This window comes from Gastrolobium bilobum, unplaced genomic scaffold (assembly GCF_033153095.1).
Source record: "Gastrolobium bilobum isolate Gb01-03AN ecotype WA unplaced genomic scaffold, APGP_CSIRO_Gbil_v1 utg22478, whole genome shotgun sequence".
NCBI classification, from domain to species: domain Eukaryota; kingdom Viridiplantae; phylum Streptophyta; class Magnoliopsida; order Fabales; family Fabaceae; genus Gastrolobium; species Gastrolobium bilobum.
Genome location: NW_026897084.1, coordinates 112,495 through 130,594, shown reverse-complemented (window position 1 = coordinate 130,594; position 18,100 = coordinate 112,495). Strand labels below are relative to the sequence as shown.

General features: G+C 34.0%; 1 protein-coding gene across 1 annotated transcript; it reads right to left on the bottom strand.

Annotated features, from left to right (window-relative positions):
• Positions 1 to 1,642: 1,642 nt before the first annotated feature.
• LOC133304012 (protein ROLLING AND ERECT LEAF 2-like) lies at positions 1,643 to 7,025 on the bottom strand. Its single transcript, XM_061503981.1, has 4 exons — positions 5,225 to 7,025; positions 3,941 to 4,155; positions 3,353 to 3,576; positions 1,643 to 2,829 (listed from the first exon to the last, which is right to left on the bottom strand). The coding sequence occupies exons 1-4, from the start codon at positions 6,663 to 6,665 to the stop codon at positions 2,034 to 2,036; spliced, it is 2,676 nt and encodes an 891-aa protein (XP_061359965.1). The 5' UTR covers positions 6,666 to 7,025; the 3' UTR covers positions 1,643 to 2,033.
• Between the last annotated feature and the right edge of the window lie 11,075 nt (positions 7,026 to 18,100).

Sequence of the window (18,100 nt, the reverse complement as noted above, 5' to 3'; positions counted from 1 at the left end):
CATAATTGAAATTAATAATGAAGTAAAATATAGATCAAAAATGTTTCTATTAAGGGTGAGACACATCACATATAGAAGGTATAGTAGCGTGCTTATGTTTGGTATTTGTAAAATATTTTTTTGATAGCTTGAAGGGCAAAGCCCAAGAAAAAAAAAACTAAGAGTATAAAGTGAGGGAGAAATACAAATTTAAAGCGATTTATAAAATATCTATGAAAATAATGCAATCAGTTGTACATTATTTTGGGCGCAACTGGCCACATGGCAAACTCTGGTAAGTTACGTCCAAATTGATGCATAACTAGTTGCACATCAGTTTAGGCGTAACTCACTAGAGTTTGCCATATGGCATTAAGGGAACCTTTATATTACACAGACGTCAACCTTTAGTGCAATGTGACAAGCTCTGATAAGTCACTCCCGAATTGATGTGCAACTAATTACGCATCAGTTTGGGTACAAGTACCCAGAGCTTGTCATGTGGCCAGTTGCACAAAAATTGATGCACAACCAGTTACGCCCAAAATGGTGGGAGCAACTAGTTGCTTTAGTTCTGTAGATGCTTTATAAATCGCTTTAGATTCATATTTTTTATTTAAATTGCAATTTTTTAAAAAAAAATTCCCCCTAAAACGATACGGGTCTTCGAACAATCTCACGTGCTAGAGATCATCCAAATACTAAAATTTTAACTACCACTCCCGTTATGTAGCTTTTTTCAAGATTTTCTTTGATAAAAGTGGAATAGGGAAGTGGTAATTTTTAAAAAAATAACATTAACAATCTTTTTAATTACTTTTAAGGAAAAAAATTAAAAAGATAAATATAAGAAAAGCCAATTGCAGTTAATATTCATCAAAAATTAATTTCCTTTTCTAATTTCTTCTTTTACTTTAAGGGAACACCGAACACTATAGTAAAATCTTGTGGAAGAAGAGACAATGAAAAGAGAAAGGAGGTGAAGTTAATAGTGAAATTCAAACCCTCGCAATCATATTGCATATTTAACGACTCTATTAATTAGATTGTCTTAAGAAAATTAATTTTTTTTAATTAAACTGGTGTTTAAGAAAATTTAGCATATCTCAATTTTAATCTGTTTTTGTGTGTGTATGTGTGTGGGATTGAATATTTATTTTGTTAAGATGTGGGTGTATTTTAAAAATTGTAAACTTTCTTTTTAAGTATTTTTAATATAATTACTCTCTTGATTTTTTTTTTTTTTTGTGAAAAATTACTTCGTCAGTGTTATAAAAATTACGTTTTCAATATGTATTTGTTACGTTTTGAAAATTATTTATTATTGAGCCTCATGATTATTCCAGACAAGAGAGTGCAGTAGGGAAATTCGTTTGATTATCTTATACTGCCTGAGAGTATTGAAAACATTTAAATTGAAATATCTTTTTTAATATAACCAAATTGTGTCCAGACTAGAGTGCACCAATATTACATGCAAAGAATTCAAAAAAGGTGGTGTCACAGTACAGAAATTTATAGTGTAAATAAAATGAGTAGCATAGCACAGTTCAGTGTGGAACAGCCATTTAACAAATCGGGACAACAGAGTAATAGAGACGATGAAAGAAATCAAAACTGCAGGAAATTAAAGCATGTTTTAATTCACTAGATCATTCTTGAAACTTCTACTAACATCCCCTGCTTCCTCCTGATAAGATCCTACTCCTAAGCATGTGCAACAACATATACAATCAACTACAAACAATCAACAAATAAATGAATTTTTCTGTACAAATTTTTTACCTAACTGTAGATTGGGTGTAACAGGAGCTGTGTTCAATATGACCACTTCCTGACATTTAGGCACCCAAAGGCCTTCATTGCTGAAAATTATTCAAAGCAAACCTCTTCAGGGTATATCAAAGGGTGCTTTCCTACAGAATAAGATTAACTATAGCTGCAAAACTGGTGGTTAGTTCTAAATCTTCCATGTGCTCTCTATACTTCCCCAATCAATCCACACTAGTAAATGCAATCTCATGACGTCAAAAGAAACCAAATAGCCAGCATCTCTACGAGTCCCCAGCATTTTGAAGCCTGACTTGCTCATGAGCCTTCACCACCTCCGAAGTGAAACTTTCTAATGTCTTAAAAATGGGAATCAAACCAGCTTGTAAACTATTAGAAGCTGCATCATTAACAAGCTTAATGGCTTCTTTGTGCCTGACCCTCTCCTCATGTAATCTCTTCCTCATAGAATCTAAATCCACCTTTAGATCATCCAGTGGTGAAACACCACTATCAGAATGAAGCTTCGACAATGCAGTCTTTCCTGAAACTTTATCATGCTCATGTTCTGAGCTTCCCATTTGTGAACGCAAAGTTCTAATCTGTTTCTCAAAGTCCTTTGTGAGATACTCTGCTTTTATTCTCTGGCGTTGCTCCTCATCGTGCCTCTCCCATAGCTCATGTAGTTTTAAAGCAAATTCACGCATGGCATCTGCAACCATTCTTTCTGAAATTCTATCCATTGCTTGATGCCAATCATTGCAAATTATGAAAACTGGTGGGGCTCCAATCCGACTTGGAGAGAAAGGGACAATACCATCAGCTGTTTCTTCAGGTTCATTATGAAGGCACCTGATGAGCCACTCATTCAAATTTTTGACATAAGATTTTTGAGTCTTAACCCAATTGTTGAACTGACTGCACCAATTCAGAAGCTCCTTTTCAAGTTCTAAGATAGCCTTCAAACCTTCATCTCTTTGCAAACCAGTGTTAATCTTAAGCGACTGAGTTTTACTCTCCATGATAGCTTGGAACTGTTTCTGGTGGCATCTGAGCATGAATTTCCACATTCTTATTAACCTGCTGACAAATAGGCAATTCGTCAAATCAATAGCTTCGTAACTTCTAACTTAAAAGGAAAAAACAATAGATTTTGCCATCCAAAACCAAGTATAATACTAATAATGACGTGTAAACTAGTCTTCAACCACTTCCCATGTGATGAGAGACAATCACTGAAGCCTATTTCTCATCCATTTAGTCCCTCAAAGATATAAATTGGCTCCGTGTCATCCCTCTATCCATCTTAGACAAACCTCCTCAAGGGAATGTCTGAGTTGGCACATTAAGTACTTCGTCACCATCAATTCTCGGCCTCTTGCATTCAGGAGGGCTCTGATATCAGCATTAATAGTGACACCAAAGCATTTAACTTGCAAGCTCAAACATTCCATGACTTAACAAATTGCCCTTTGAAATATTAACCAAGAAAAAAATGCATTTGAGCGTATTTTCTTATCAGAATTTAAATGTTTGTGGTCAGAAATTACCAAGCACTGACAGAATATTATTAGCATAGTAAATAAGTGAAGCAATTTGATACCCATTGATCAATTCTGCAAGTTGAGGCTGCAATTCGTCATCCCTCAATTTATGTATCTTCCCTGATATAGCTTCAACAGTTCTGATGCAAATATTCATTTTTGTCAGCAACTTCCTTATTGATGCCTCAGTAGCATCAATTTTACTAGTTTCAGCACCTCGATAATCCAATGTTTTCAGTCTCTTGCATTGTTTCTCATAAATAGCTCGCAACCTCTCTTCATCCTGAGAACAGTACAAAAATATTAACATATAAGCACAATTTGAAATTAGCAAAGTATGATATTATCTAAAGTCATTTATTAATACAAGTAACATACAATAGAAAATGATGACATATTTGACATTAAACGGTATATGTTCTTGAGTTAAGAAGTTTCACATTACATCCTCTCCTCTCAAACAAAACGAAAGTATGAAAGGGAAACTATATCATAGGAAATTTAGAAGCCTTTGTCCTCAGAAAGTAGGTTATATAGCAAATTAGTAAGATGGATATCAAATTATCAATAGCTCAAACCATTTCTAACTTCATGAATCATTTCAGTTTAAAGAGTCTTGACTGATTTCAATGTAATCATTTTCATACCTTAACTTCCTTATACAATTTCTTTTCCCACGCATAAAGTTTCTCCAATGTAGATGAAAGGTTTTCCGTATTGGCCTTGAAGTCATCCCCAGGTTCCCCACAGTATGCTTTTGCCAATTTCATTGCCCTAGAAGAATATTGTATTGGTGGCCTAGAAGGAGGATGCGAAGGTAACCCGGAAGGTGCTACCATCTGCAAGATCCTGGAAAAGATAACTGCATAAAAACACATAACAAGACATTAAATATGAAAACAGTAACATTTAGAACAAAAATTAAATTTTTTTATCAATAAAGCCTTACAAAAAATATATGCAGTAGAAAATTCATCTAAAAGACTCATTAATTTTGATCTTTAAATCAAACTGCACCTGCATTTTCTTGAAGCACTCTATGTATGGGAATATAAAGCCAAAAGGTGCGTAATGAAAAATACAATTACCTTATAATTATTCAACTTTGCTAACAATTTATCATGCAATCTGGTACAGCCTGCACTCTGTTTCTACTAGCTAGATTACTTGTTTAAGGAGAGAAGAAAAGTAAATAGAACGAAAGAAAAAAGAGTGGTTGTCAATTAAGGGAGTAAAATAACATCTCAATATAATTGGTAACACTCAGTATAAAAAACATTCTGCCCGTGGACTCATGCTTGCCAAACCACAAGAGCCTATTATTGAAAGTTGTAAAACAACAGTGTTTTATAATAAACCTGCTTCCATTTAATGAAGTAAATAGCTTCTTCAAATAGTGTTGAGAGTATGATGAGTTGCATAAATATAGTAAAACACAGGTAACCAGTGTCCATAACATGATCTTCAAATTGCATAACTCTTGTTTATTCTAGCAAGATATAAGCACACTGCTGAAGCGAAAAGAATCAAAAAGGAAATTTTGCATGGTATTAGATGCTTGGTTTCTACTTCCTAACATCCATAACCAATGTACACCTAATATTTTCATTACATAAAAAGGGCAAACCCGGTGCACACAAGGCTCTTGATTTGCAAGGATAGGGGTGAGAATCAATTGTTTACTGCCTTACTCATATATTTTTGCAAAGAGGCAATATCTTGATTGCATAGATTCCATATTTTTCTAATTTTCCTGCTCCCTCCCACTTTCTTCCTCAACAGGTTCACGTCTCAACAGAAGCAGAAGAAGCAAATAATAGAAATACTAACAGTCACAGACACATAAATGGCTATATGAAAAAGTCCATCCAATATTAGGTAAGGTAGTATGCAGAATGCACCAAAAAAAAAAGCATTAATTACAAGCATACCTCTAAATGCAGCAACTTTTGACCGATAAGGTGGTTTGCAAACCTCAAGCAGCAGAGCAACCTCTTTTCCACAATTGGAGGCTGTCTCAAACTCATCTCTTATTTCCTGAACAACCTCACGGAGATCTCTGGTTCCATGAGCAGACAAAGTGGTTACGCTACTCAACACTGAAGACTCACCATCCACCGCTGTAACAGTTGCTTCATCAACAACCTCAAAACTCACCCCTTTCTTACGGGCATTCCCTTCGGGAGAGCTTTCAGAAACAACAGTATCAGGACTGCTTTTAATCTCCTTTTCATGTGAAAGAGAACTACCATCACTGCCATGGAACCGCACTGTCTTGGAACTTCCCTCACTGCTACTCACTTGTTGTAACGGCACTGCCTTGGAATTCGAAGTACCCTCACCGAAGTCTCTGCCTTTAACAACTTTTTCCTTTTGGGGCTTTTCATCTGCAAACTTTTTCTTCTCCTTGTGACGAATCTCCTCTTTCACAACTTCATGTTCAGTCTCGTCTTCCAATTCAGGAATCCCTTCCCTTTCTCTAACCTCCTTCGAATCAGGACTACTCGCAATCGATCCAATCCCGTACTTTCCCTGATAACCGTAATCGTAGCTGTCAAAAAAGTTAAGGAAATCCCAAGTGGAGACTCTAGGCGGCGAAGGCGGTGCCGGAGGTGGAGGAGGAGGAGCCGGCGAAGACGACGGCCCCGCCTGAGAATAATAACTGTAATCCCCCGCCGGAGACCCAAAGAAACCACCGTTCCCATACCCATAACCATAACCATACCCATTTGGTGAATCAGAGGTCCATTGCCCAGTTTTTGCCACGTGTCTCTCTTCCTCCTCGTACACCATCGACTTTCCATGAGGTGCAGAACTCTTCATGTAGTATGCGTAAGTGTTCATCCCGGGTGGTTGGTTCCAATCTTGGGGATGATAATAGTGATACTCAAAAGGAGGAGGAGGAGGAGGAGAAGAAGAAGAAGGTGGTGTATCGGGCTCTGGGTCGGGGTCGGGCCTGGGCCTGTGCCTGGGCTTGTGTTTGGGCTCGGGGCTATGGTGAAGGTGAATGTGATCGGAGGAAGGAGAGCTCAATTCGGATCCAGAGGACAAATGCAAGTGAGAGCCCTCCTCGAGGGAATCGGCGTGGGAAATGGAAATGGAAGGGGAAGAAGAGGAAGTGTTGTTCTTCTTCTTGGGTTTGTGTTCATCGGAGGGCAATGTGAGAACCGGAGAGGAAGAACCGGAGAAAAAGAGGTCTTGGTCGGCGAATTTAGTAAGGGCGTCGCCGATGTCCCTGAGGGAGTGAAAGTAAGCGATGTGGGCTGCGGCGAGAGCGTAACGTTGTTCAGATGCGGCTTTGAGGAACTCCTTTCGCTCTCTGCATAGTGTCACCAGAGGAAGGTCCTCCACCTTGGAGCCTCCGCAGCCCATGTCAATCGAAGAACACAATACCCAAAACAATAAATTGGGTTGTTGATGTTGTTGTTGTTGGAGTAGATGAAGAAGAAGAACAAGAATGGTTGAGGTTGGCGGTGGATCATGGTGTCTGTGCCTGGGCGTTCAAATGCAGCAATGGAAAACTAAGCATAATGAATGAGAAAGCCAACACCTCAAGGGGTAATAAGTAAAAACGAAGCAAAAGAAGCAAAAGAAGAAAAAGCTCTTGTGCTTTTATAATCACTTACTAACATATCTAGAGAGAGAGAGAGAGAGAGTGGAGGAAATGTTATGCGATAAAAAAAATGGTGGAAATTGGTATGGAGATTGGTGATGTTGGGGATCTGTAAATTGTTGTTGGTGTTGGTGTTGTTAACCGAGGAGAAAATAGTCAGAAATTTAAATAAGTTTCAAAAAAAGAGGATGGAAATGAGAAACAGAAACAGAAACAGAAGGAAGAAGGGTCGTGGAACCCGCCAAGCGCCATTGGCAGGCAAAGGACCCCTTTCGTTATTATTACCATTACCCATGCCTTTTTTTTATTATCATTATTATTATTGGGTGCGTGTGTTCACGCTCGCAGTAACTTCGACTAACCTTATATTAGATTCATTCCACGTGTTCATTAAACATGCAATTTGACGTCAATACTCTTCAATGAGGTGGGGTCCCACTGTCCTTCTTCACATTTTCAATACTTACCCTTTCTTTGTTTAAGACATAGTATTATTGAATTCCTTTTTTAATCTCTCCTATTCTGTTATTATATATTATATTATATTAGTTCCATTTTTGTGTGTCAAAGACGGAAAATTCATCTTATGAACATGTTTAATGATTTGATGAACGGTCCAATTGTAATCTATTATATTTCGTAAAACGAAATATTATTTTAATTAATTATGGTTGATATCTGAGTGGATGTTGCTATCTAAAATTTGACAAAGTCATGTCAAATTTTGACATGAAAGGATCTGATCCCATAGTAATAGTGGAAATTATCAAACAGTGGTAGTTTAGTTGGCGCATGTGAGTTAAGTAGATAGGGATGAGAGTATGTATTCGAATCTCTCCAGTATCACTTTTGGAAAAGATTTAAAGCCTTAATCCTGGACCCGCTCCATATCAGATTAGTTGTGAAGCAATAAATCGTTTGAAATATTTCCAAAAATAAAAAAGTAAAAAGTGTGGATAAAGTGGCTTAATTATGATTTAACGCCCAATCTTGATAAAATTTCTTTTAAAGTATCTTGTATTTTTTAAGCCCTTCACAAATAGTAATAAATGCTTGCCTAACTCCCAAAAAAAAATTCTGGTGGAGCTTATTCCATAAATATACAATCATGAAGTTCTGCAAATTTCTCATTTAAATTTTAATTTAGAGGTTATTGTCTACTTAACTGCAGGTGAATATATTTATGGGTTCATTTTTTCTGTGGTTACTGCAGATAAGTTATCTAAGTCAATACGACGTCGTTTTGGGACGGAAATTATAGTGTTTTTGTAATTTTAATTTATTTTAGGATTATAATAGTCTTTATATTTATAATTTTTTAAGATTTAAATATCAAAACGACGTCGCTTTGGAAATAAATGCAAATAAATTCTTTGCATTAACTGCGGAAACATTTTTCCCTATATTTATTTATAAAAACCTTTTAACTTAAATCTTCAAAATAACTCACCTAAGATTCAAAGAGATCTTTCGCACTCTTCCGAAACAAACAGGATGAAGAATTTTCATTAATCGAAAACAAATAAAATTAAATTAATGAAAAAATAAAGAAATGGAATATTTTTTTCCTTAAAATATAAATAACTTGATCATACTATTATAATTAACGTGTAAAAATTAATTGGAAATCCAAAAAAATAATAATGATGGTGAGATAAACAAAAATACACATTTTAATAGGCTTTAATTTTTTTTCGAACAAAAATATATACAAATAATGTAACAATTGTGATGTACAAACTAACAATTCCTATACATGAATATACCTAGTAGTTATCAATTATCAGTGAGATAGATGCACGAGATGACGATGAGAGAACAAGCAGTGATATACCAGGATTTGAATTAAGAGTGGCAATTTTCAATCATAATACGACACAAATGTTTTGGCAAAATTAACACACAAAAATTCTGTAGTATTAAACACGAAATCAATCCAAGTTAATCTTCTTATAAGTTATTTATGTTATATCATGTCATTTCAATACGATATAAGTGAAAGCAACATTTAATATACAAATTATTTTATTTTATTGTATCGTGTCAATCCTCATAACAATGACATATTTTGAGATTAATAAATTATTTATATTTTGTCATGTCGGCCCGTAAAAATAAGGGTTCGTATTTGTGTCGAATATTTGATATTTTAAAATTTATATTGAGTTTGTGTTAAGTGTATTCATATTTATGTGAAATTTATGTCATATCGTATTATATCAATTCGAATTGTCATCCCTATTTGGAATCGAATGGTAATTTTCAACGCGATTAACTGATACGATACAAATATGACATGAGAAATTTATGTTTAAGTTGATCCAGTTTTAAATTTTTGTTATAATGCATGTCAACCCTCAAATACAAGACGAGCCACGTTAATCTTCTTTCACATTATTACAACATTGGTAAAATCAAGGTTCAAGACACTTTATTTGTGTTATGTAAATTTGCATAACAAATAAGATATTTTGAGATTGACATTATTAATGGGTTTATCAATTGCATAACCAAAAACTAAATTTCTACTGACCCATCGATTTGTGTGTAACCATTTTTCTTTTTTCTTTTCTAAAACATGTGAATCTACATCTTAGTTTATGTCTATAGCATTACTCAATGAGTTTCCTATAACATAATGTTTGTATTTTCCATTATTAATATCATGTTCATGTCAAAAAATTTAACACAAATTTTCATTCATCTTGTTTGATGTTTAATGTATTTGTGTCATATCAGACCTAGAGCCAATATAAACACGATCCAATGACACTAATTGCCACCCTTAAAAAATATAACAATAATAATAAATAAGGTTATTATCTTTATAAACTTAAAATATTAAAAGTCTTGATGTGGTATATTAAGATAAACAAATATAAAAATATAAAATTAGTATAAATTCATGCAGCAACTAAGCCGTACATCCTGTACTTGCTAGATATTCTTAATTCTAACAACTGTTTAGTCAGCTTGGAGGGTATGAGTTTTCTGTATTTTCATCACTTTTTTATGCTGGAATAATTTTGACTATATTTATTATTATATTACTCTTTATTCGATTTTTGCAAATTAAAAATTAAAAATTATATATAATGAGTATAAATTTATATTCTTTTCAATTTTGACTAGGTTAATTCAACCCCTCCTCATAAGTATTTAATTTGTTTTTCTTCATTACTCAAAGCAAGTTTTGACTGTGTTTGGTAAGCTGAACCCTTGAACTAATAAACCAATCAGAAAAATCTTTGGTTTTGGTGGGCGGAAGAGAATGCTTTGTATTTTTTTTTCCTTGTAATCTCCAAAAAAAAATTACAAAAACAAAAAACTACGCTTTGTATATATATTATACGGGTTTAGTGTTTGTCATTTTAAATGATATAAGTTATATCATTTTAAGAGAGATAGATACAAGGAATAAAAATCATCAAAGAGAAAGTGAGTATTTTTTTTTAATTTAAATTTTAAATAAAAAAATATTTTCTTGTGTCTATCTCTCTCTTAAAATGACACAAATTTATGTTATTTAAAATGATAAACACTTTTCTCATATTATATACCCTTCAATGAGACACACGACATTCAAACAAAACTACGCAAAGATCTTTTATTTGATTTAATTCCTCTAATGTAATTGAACAAGGATTTTTTTTTTTTTTTTTGGGGGGGGGGGGGGGGGGGGGGGGGTGGGGGTTAAACATGAACAAAGAGTTTTAGTAATACTCATACACGCACATATCACAAATAAATTAGATATAACTTGTAATGTATATTAATATAAAAAAATTGCACTTATATCTTATGCAATTGTTAATATGATTAAAGCCATTAAATAGTAAATTATCCGTACCAAAAAAAATTTATCCGTACAAAATTAAATGATGATGTGAAAATAAATTTACACTAAATGATATATTAAAATTAGACAAGGTTAATACATTATCAAATTAAAAAGCTTTTTGCTTTTTACTTTTTACTTAGCTTTTATATTTATTATTCAAAGTTTGTTCAAAGGTAGGGTAAACTTCGTTGTTTTATTTGACAGCTAGAAGGTTAAAAAATTAGAGATGTCGATGGGTAGTTATGTAGGATTTGACGGAAAATGGCCTCTCAAATGGTCTATGATAACTAACGCAATAAAGAAAGGAGAAAAAAAAAAAGGACTTTATTGCATACAACGTAATCATATAATAGCAAGTCTCCTTTACTAATATTTCTGCAAAAATAGAATAGCATTTTTTATCTTTGGGTTGAAAAAGAAAGCTTAATTATTTGCTTTTATTTATTTCCAACAAAAGGATGGTTGCGGCTGAATTCTGATTAACAATTCTGAGTTGGTCACAAAGGGAGATGGGTATAACCCCACCTACAAGTCACCGTTATGAGGTTTTGAGAGGACCCATGCTTGAAAGTAATATACATTTCTGCTGTAATGATAAGTAAGTTGATATTGTTATTGATGTCTTCAGCAAAGCTTTGTCCATTTTAGTTCTAAGTCGACCTAAAACATAACCAGGTAAGAAGCCACGTAATGAACGCCATTTTTTAAGTACTTCACATAAAGTATGTCTTTAGTTTATTTATGGAAAAAACAAGTATCATATTGTAGGACAATCCTATTGTCATGCTATAGAGACAATCACTGTGGAGTCCACCATTTAAAAAAAAAAAAAATTACAGCATAAATATCAATGTATGTATAGAAAATTCAACTTTTGTCATGTAATATGACAAATGCAAAACCCTTAGTTTATTTTACAAAATTGCATAAACATATTATAAATCAATTAACATCATAATTATGTCCTAGCTAGTGGGCTGTCTAGTTACACCTAAAATCAACTTTTATAGGGATTTTTTTTTTTAATATATGTTACCCAAGTAAACCCCCTTTTTCTGGGTCATTGACATTAACAGACATACTAGCTTCTTATGTATTCGTAAATTATACCAAAAGGATAAGAAAATTAAAGTAAATTTTTCTTATGGTTTTTATTTATTTAATTTTCAATCTGTAGTTTTTTAGGTATTTTTTGTATATTTTCTGTTGTTAAGGTATTCATTCTTATTTTAAAAATATCAGTTCTTATATTTCTATTCATCTGGAATTTGATATTTAATTTGTAAATTCTGCTCAAAAAATAATATGAATTTATATCTTTTACTATAATAGGCCGTAAAACATTGGATTTTGAAGAAACAAATATAAAGACGAATCCAAATAGACAAAAATATAAGAATCAAAATTTAAATTCATAAAAACTGTATGAAGTAATATTATATTTCAATAAGATAAAAGGTACTGTTTATAGCTAGTAAAAAATGTTATAAGAGTACTCTTAAAATAGTTTGGTTAATATAATCGGAGGACATATGTTACAAGGCTCACATTGGTTGTATAGAAAACTAACGTGGGGTTTAAAAGGCTTTGGGCACTCCCACCCTTTGAGCTAGCTTTTGGGGTGGTGATCTGAAGGTCCGTAACAATTGGTGCTTTCATTGAGAGTTGAGGTCACGGAAAGGACTACCTATAGGCTGGATTAAGGTGCCTTCGGGCACTGAATACTGATAGGTGAGTGAAACCGCCCAGAGAAGGAAAGGGCTACCGTCGGGTCAGTGTCGATAGAGTGAAAGCCGTCGTGGATGTCGGCCCTTAAAGGGGTGGCAATGTTACAAGTCCCACATTGGTTGTATAGGAAACTAATGTGGGGTTTAAAAGACTTTGGGCACTCCCTCCCTTTGAGCTAGCTTTTGGGGTGGTGATCTCAAGGTTTGTAACAAGTTACAAGTCTCACATTGGTTGCCTATACAACTAATGTGGGGTTTATAAGGCCTTGGGCACTCCCATCCTTTGAGCTAGCTTTTGGGGTGGTGACCTCAAGGTCCGTAACAATTGGTGCTTTCATTGAGAGTTGAGGCCACAGAAAGGGCTACCTATAGGCTAGATTAAGGTGCATTTGGGCACTGAATACTGGTAGGTGGGTGAAGCCGCCTCAGAGGGGAAAGGGCTACCGTCGGGTCAGTGTCGATAGAGTGAAAGCCGCCGTGGACGTCGACCCTTAAAGGGGGTGGCAATGTTACAAGTCCCACATTGGCTGCCTATACAACTAATGTGGGGTTTATAAGGCCTTGGGCACTCCCACCCTTTGAGCTAGCTTTTGGGGTGGTGACCTCAAGGTCCGTAAGGACATATAATGAAAGTAACAGACTCGGGTCAATTAGAGAAAATATTCCACTTTTCATAGTGATGAGTAGTGTTATCACTTACCATTAGGCTACCTTGAATTATTGGTCAAAATGCACCTTATGATATATTTATTATATAATTTAATATAAATTTAATTAAACCGATTGAACTAGTAACACATTGGTTGAACCAATGATCCAGTGACTTAATACCTCAACTGAGTTGATGATCGGGCGAGTTTTAAAACAAATTCTGAAATACATTTGTCACATTTTCTATTCATTTAACTTATCATCTTTCTCTTGAGCTTCCAATAGGTTTCTTCAAAGATCAATATGTTGCCATGGTATCTTAGATTTAAGCAACCATCAATGAATGAGTATAAGATGAATATTGAGAATTCAGGATTTTTCATATTTAGTGTAACAGCTTAAACATGTGTAGTGTTTTGATTAATTACATTTAATTTTAAAAATCCAACTCACACGTATCACATAAAAGTAGATTTTCTCATGTCAAAAATTACATTATCTAATGAACTTTTTATGTTTTTCTCTTTCTTCACATGTATTAGAAATAGACATGATTCAATTAAGGAAAATAATAGTCTCATGTTACGTAAGAAAATTATCTTAATTATTGATATGCGTCCAGCATATGATGCTTTCTAAGTAAAAAGAAGCAAGGAATTAATCATAAATGTGTGAAAATAAGTCATAAATGCAAGAAATATTGATTATTCCTTCTCAACCATTTTCTCACTCAATTTATGTATTTTAATAGCAGGAAACACCAAAAACGAAGTGAATGAGAGAAGTCGCAGTTTTCCAGCTAGCGCAATTTGCACGGAACAAAGCGCAAATCGCGTCATTTCAACGTGAAGAACCTGTATCTCCGAGCGATTTGCGCTGGGAGTGGCGCAAATCGCGCCATTTAGCCCAAATCACCTCTGTGTCTTGGCGCAAATTGCGCGGGTAGTGGTGCATTTTGCGCGAGGTTGGCGCAATTTCCGCGGGAGCTGATGCAAAGTGCGCGGGCGATACTTTTTAATTTTAATCTTATGCGAATTACTCAAAAAGGAGGCCCATTTGGAGAGAAGTTGAAAGTAGGTTCTCCTAAAACCTAATAAAAGGATCAGAACAGAGGGAGGAAGGGACTTTTGACAATAAGGAATCAAAAAGAGAGCGAGAATTCTTGGGAGCTTCTTGGCATTTCAGAGATTCGAGCGATCAAGATTAAAGATCTTCATCATCTTTCTCTTCTTAGGTTCTGAAATTTACTTTCTTTTATGTTTATTTTGTCAGACATGAATATGTTTGGCTAGTTATTATTATTGTGGTAAGGGTCACAACCCTTGATGTGATCTCCTTGTAGTTGAGTTAATTTTTATATTTAATTATTCCAATCGCATTTATTTTATCTTGTTCTTCTTATCCTAATTCTTTTAGAAATGATCACTCTATTAGGATTGCGAGGGTTAGGGTTTTCAATAGGGATATTGAGATTCTAATTCCTGACAAAAGGTAAAATAACGGTTCATGTACGCACTAGGGATAGGCTACCTGAATCGCAAACGTGAAAGATCCACTGATTTAAAGGCTTAACTTGAAAAGGAATTTCTTAGGGATTAGGATTCTAATAAAGTTAATAAGGTTATAGTCATTAAGGAATTATGGCTTAACCAATCAAATAAAAGATAGTGAATCGTTTGATCAATTGCATAATTGAATGTAAACATTAATCCAAGTTATAGGGTGGAGATCGTAAAAGTGTTGGCGTATCTTTACCGCAATATTCTCTCAATTATTTTCTCAAACTTTATTCCAGTGTTCCTGAGTTTTAAAAGAACCTTTGAATTATTTACACTTTATTGGATTGTTCTCGTGATTTCACAAACCACAATTACCTTTAAACCATTTTTATCAATCCAACAAGAGACGAATAGTTATAATAAATTCGGTGCCTCAATCCTCGTGGAAAAGATACTCTACTCATCATTTTATTACTTGGAACGATCGGTACACTTGCCGATTTTTTGCAACAAATTTTTGGCGCCGTTGCCGGGGATTGAATACGCCAAGTTTAATAATAAATTTTGATTTTCTTAATTGGATTTTGTGTTACTAATCTGTTTGCTTTAGTTTATGCGTGGTACAATTGATCCTGAAACTTTGATCTACGATCCACAGATAGAAAGAACTGCAAGAAGGATAAGACAACTTACCAAGCAGAAGAAGCAAGCAGAAACTTCTACTTCACAATTTGAAGTAGAAACAGAGATGGCAGCTCAAGATCCACCACCGGAAGATGAGTTGATGGAGTCAATCTTGGCTCCACTGTTTACACGGTCAAATTCCAGCATTATTAGGCCACCGATAGATGCCAACAACTATGACATCCATCTGTCACTGATCACATTGGTGGAGAAAACTCAGTTTAGTGGGGAAGACTATGAAGATCCTCATGACTTCATAGATTGATTTTTAAGAATCTATGATGCAACCAAACACCACAGAGTGTCAAATGATGCAATCAGACTCTGGTTGTTACCGTTAGCTGTGACCAGGAAAACTCTCAAATGGTTGGATCGACAAGCTCCCAACAACATCAGAACATGGGAGGAGTTGGCAGCTAAATTCTTTGCTGAGCACTTTTCTATGGAAAAGTGCAACAAGTTGGTAAATGAAATTACCAACTTCACTCAACAACCGGGAGAGAACTTGTGTGCAGCCTGGACCAGATTCTCGGAATTGATCCGGAAGTTCCCCCAATATGATTTGCCAGACACAAAGAAGGTCAGAGTCTTCTATAATGGGATGACGCCATAATCCAGAATGGTTGAGAATGGTTGTTTTTGGTTGAACCATAGGAAAAAAGACAGCAGCTCAAACCTTAGAGATGATTAACTTTATGGCATGGAATGAGAATGCATCTACGACAGTCCAACCTGTTCAACCCAAGAAAGGAATCTTGCAATTAGGGAACAATTATGGTAATGAGAATGCATCTCCTCCTACTCATCATTTTATTACTTGGAACGATCGGTACACTTGTCGATTTTTCGCAACAATTATGCCATACACTTATATAATTTTGCGCTAATTTTTTTTCTTTTTCTTTTTACATTATGGATCTCACATATTTGTGTCATTCACATGAGAGTACTATCTCATGTAACATGAGATTAATAAACCCCTTTCAATTAATAATTGTCAACATGAATAAAGAAAAGAAAAGATACAAAAATTTCACGTAACTGGATTAAATGGAATTTTAATATGAAAAGATGCATTCTCAATAACACTTATAAATTTATCGAAGGATATCATGCATAACTTATTTTAGACTTCTGTGTTCATGATAGAAAATATCAGATTTGACGTATGAGTGGAATTTTAATGAAATACTTGTGCAATAACGGGCATTGGCAAAAAAAACTACAAAAGAAAAGAAAAGAGAGAGAGGGGTAGAGGACCCTCCCAATCCATAGTCACTTATGATGTGGATCCGGCACTTGACTTCTTTGCGGATACCCTATGGGGACGTTTGGTGGAGGAAATGTTTTTTTTCACTAGGGAAATGTAATGACTAGGGAAATATTGAGAAAATGAGTTTGGTAGGAAAATGAGAAAAAAATTGTTTGGTAAAGCGAAAAATTATCGGAGAAATTGGTTTAAGTTTTGAAAGTCTATGTTTGGTAAAAAATAAAATATTGATGGGATAGTTGGTGTGAATTACGAAATGAACGCTTTCACTCTGAGTCTCTTTGGGTCATTTTGGACATTATTTTCTGCTCATTCTTTTGTTCCCCAGGCAACCACAAATTACCACCTTTCGTGTGGGTTTCTAACACAGTGCAGCTACCGCTATTTTTCACAAAATTTTCGTTGCCTGGGTACTCAGTTTTGCTGGGAGATTTTTTGTAAATCTTCTACCAAACGCTGGCAGCTTCAAATCCCTATCCCATTTGCCTTGGTATTTGAGAAAAAAAAAAACTGCTACCAAACGCTTCCTATGGGTACTCCATATTTCTACATAAATTTTGTTTATACAAATTATAAAGATCAAACAAAGTAATCATTAATACATATTATTTTATATATAAAATAATTATATACCATAAAAATTTAATATAAAATAGTAATATATTAAATATTTATTGATTTAATCTATATACTTTATGCATACGAAGTATATGATTTTCACAAATATATATATAAGATTCTTTGACACGAGTATCAAATTTAAAATTTGACATCTCATCTGAGAATCAGTAGATTAAAAAAGATCAATGATATCACATGCTTACAAATCAGAGTCGTTGATTTTTTTTTATCTAATGGCTCTCAGATGAGAAGTCAAATTTCAAATTTGACACTGGTATTAAAGGATCTTACCTCATATATATATATATATAGAGAGAGAGAGATAGAGATATAGAGATAAGATCCTTTGACACCAGTGTCAAATTTGAAGTTTAACACCTTATCTGAGAGCCGTTAGATAAAAAAAAATCAATAGTGTCACATGCTTTCAAATCAAAGCCATTGATTTTTTTTTTTTTGATCTAACAGCTCTCATATGAGGTGTCAAATTTTAAATTTGACACTAGTGTCAAAGGATCCTACCTCATATATATGTGTGTATATATATGTGTGTATTAAATAATATTACATGCTAAAATTTTGAATTTCGTATTTTTTTTATATTTCACCTATTATATTTATTTTCTTTTAAACTTATCTTTTAAATTATTAATATTTAGAATAAAATACTCATAAACAACAAAAATGTGATTTACGGTATGAAATATAAATATTTTGTTATAAAATGTAGGGTAATTATAGAAATATCAAATGTAATAGATAAGGGTATAATGTTTATGGAATAAAATGTGATTTGCGGAATAAAATGTTTATAGAAATATCAAATGTGATTTACGGAATAAAATACTGCAGATTTATTTTTTGTCACACTCACATATAAATGAGTGGGTCCCATTAATCT

What these genes read in the sequence shown, in the direction of transcription:
- LOC133304012 (XM_061503981.1), bottom strand. Translation starts at nt 6,665, where the DNA reads ATGGGCTGCGGAGGCTCCAAGGTGGAGGACCTTCCTCTGGTGACACTA. An exon ending in AAAAGTTGCTGCATTTAGAG is followed by an intron (nt 4,156 to 5,224) that starts GTATGCTTGTAA and finishes GTTTTTATGCAG; the next exon opens with TTATCTTTTCCAGGATCTTG. An exon ending in AATTGTATAAGGAAGTTAAG is followed by an intron (nt 3,577 to 3,940) that starts GTATGAAAATGA and finishes TACTGTTCTCAG; the next exon opens with GATGAAGAGAGGTTGCGAGC.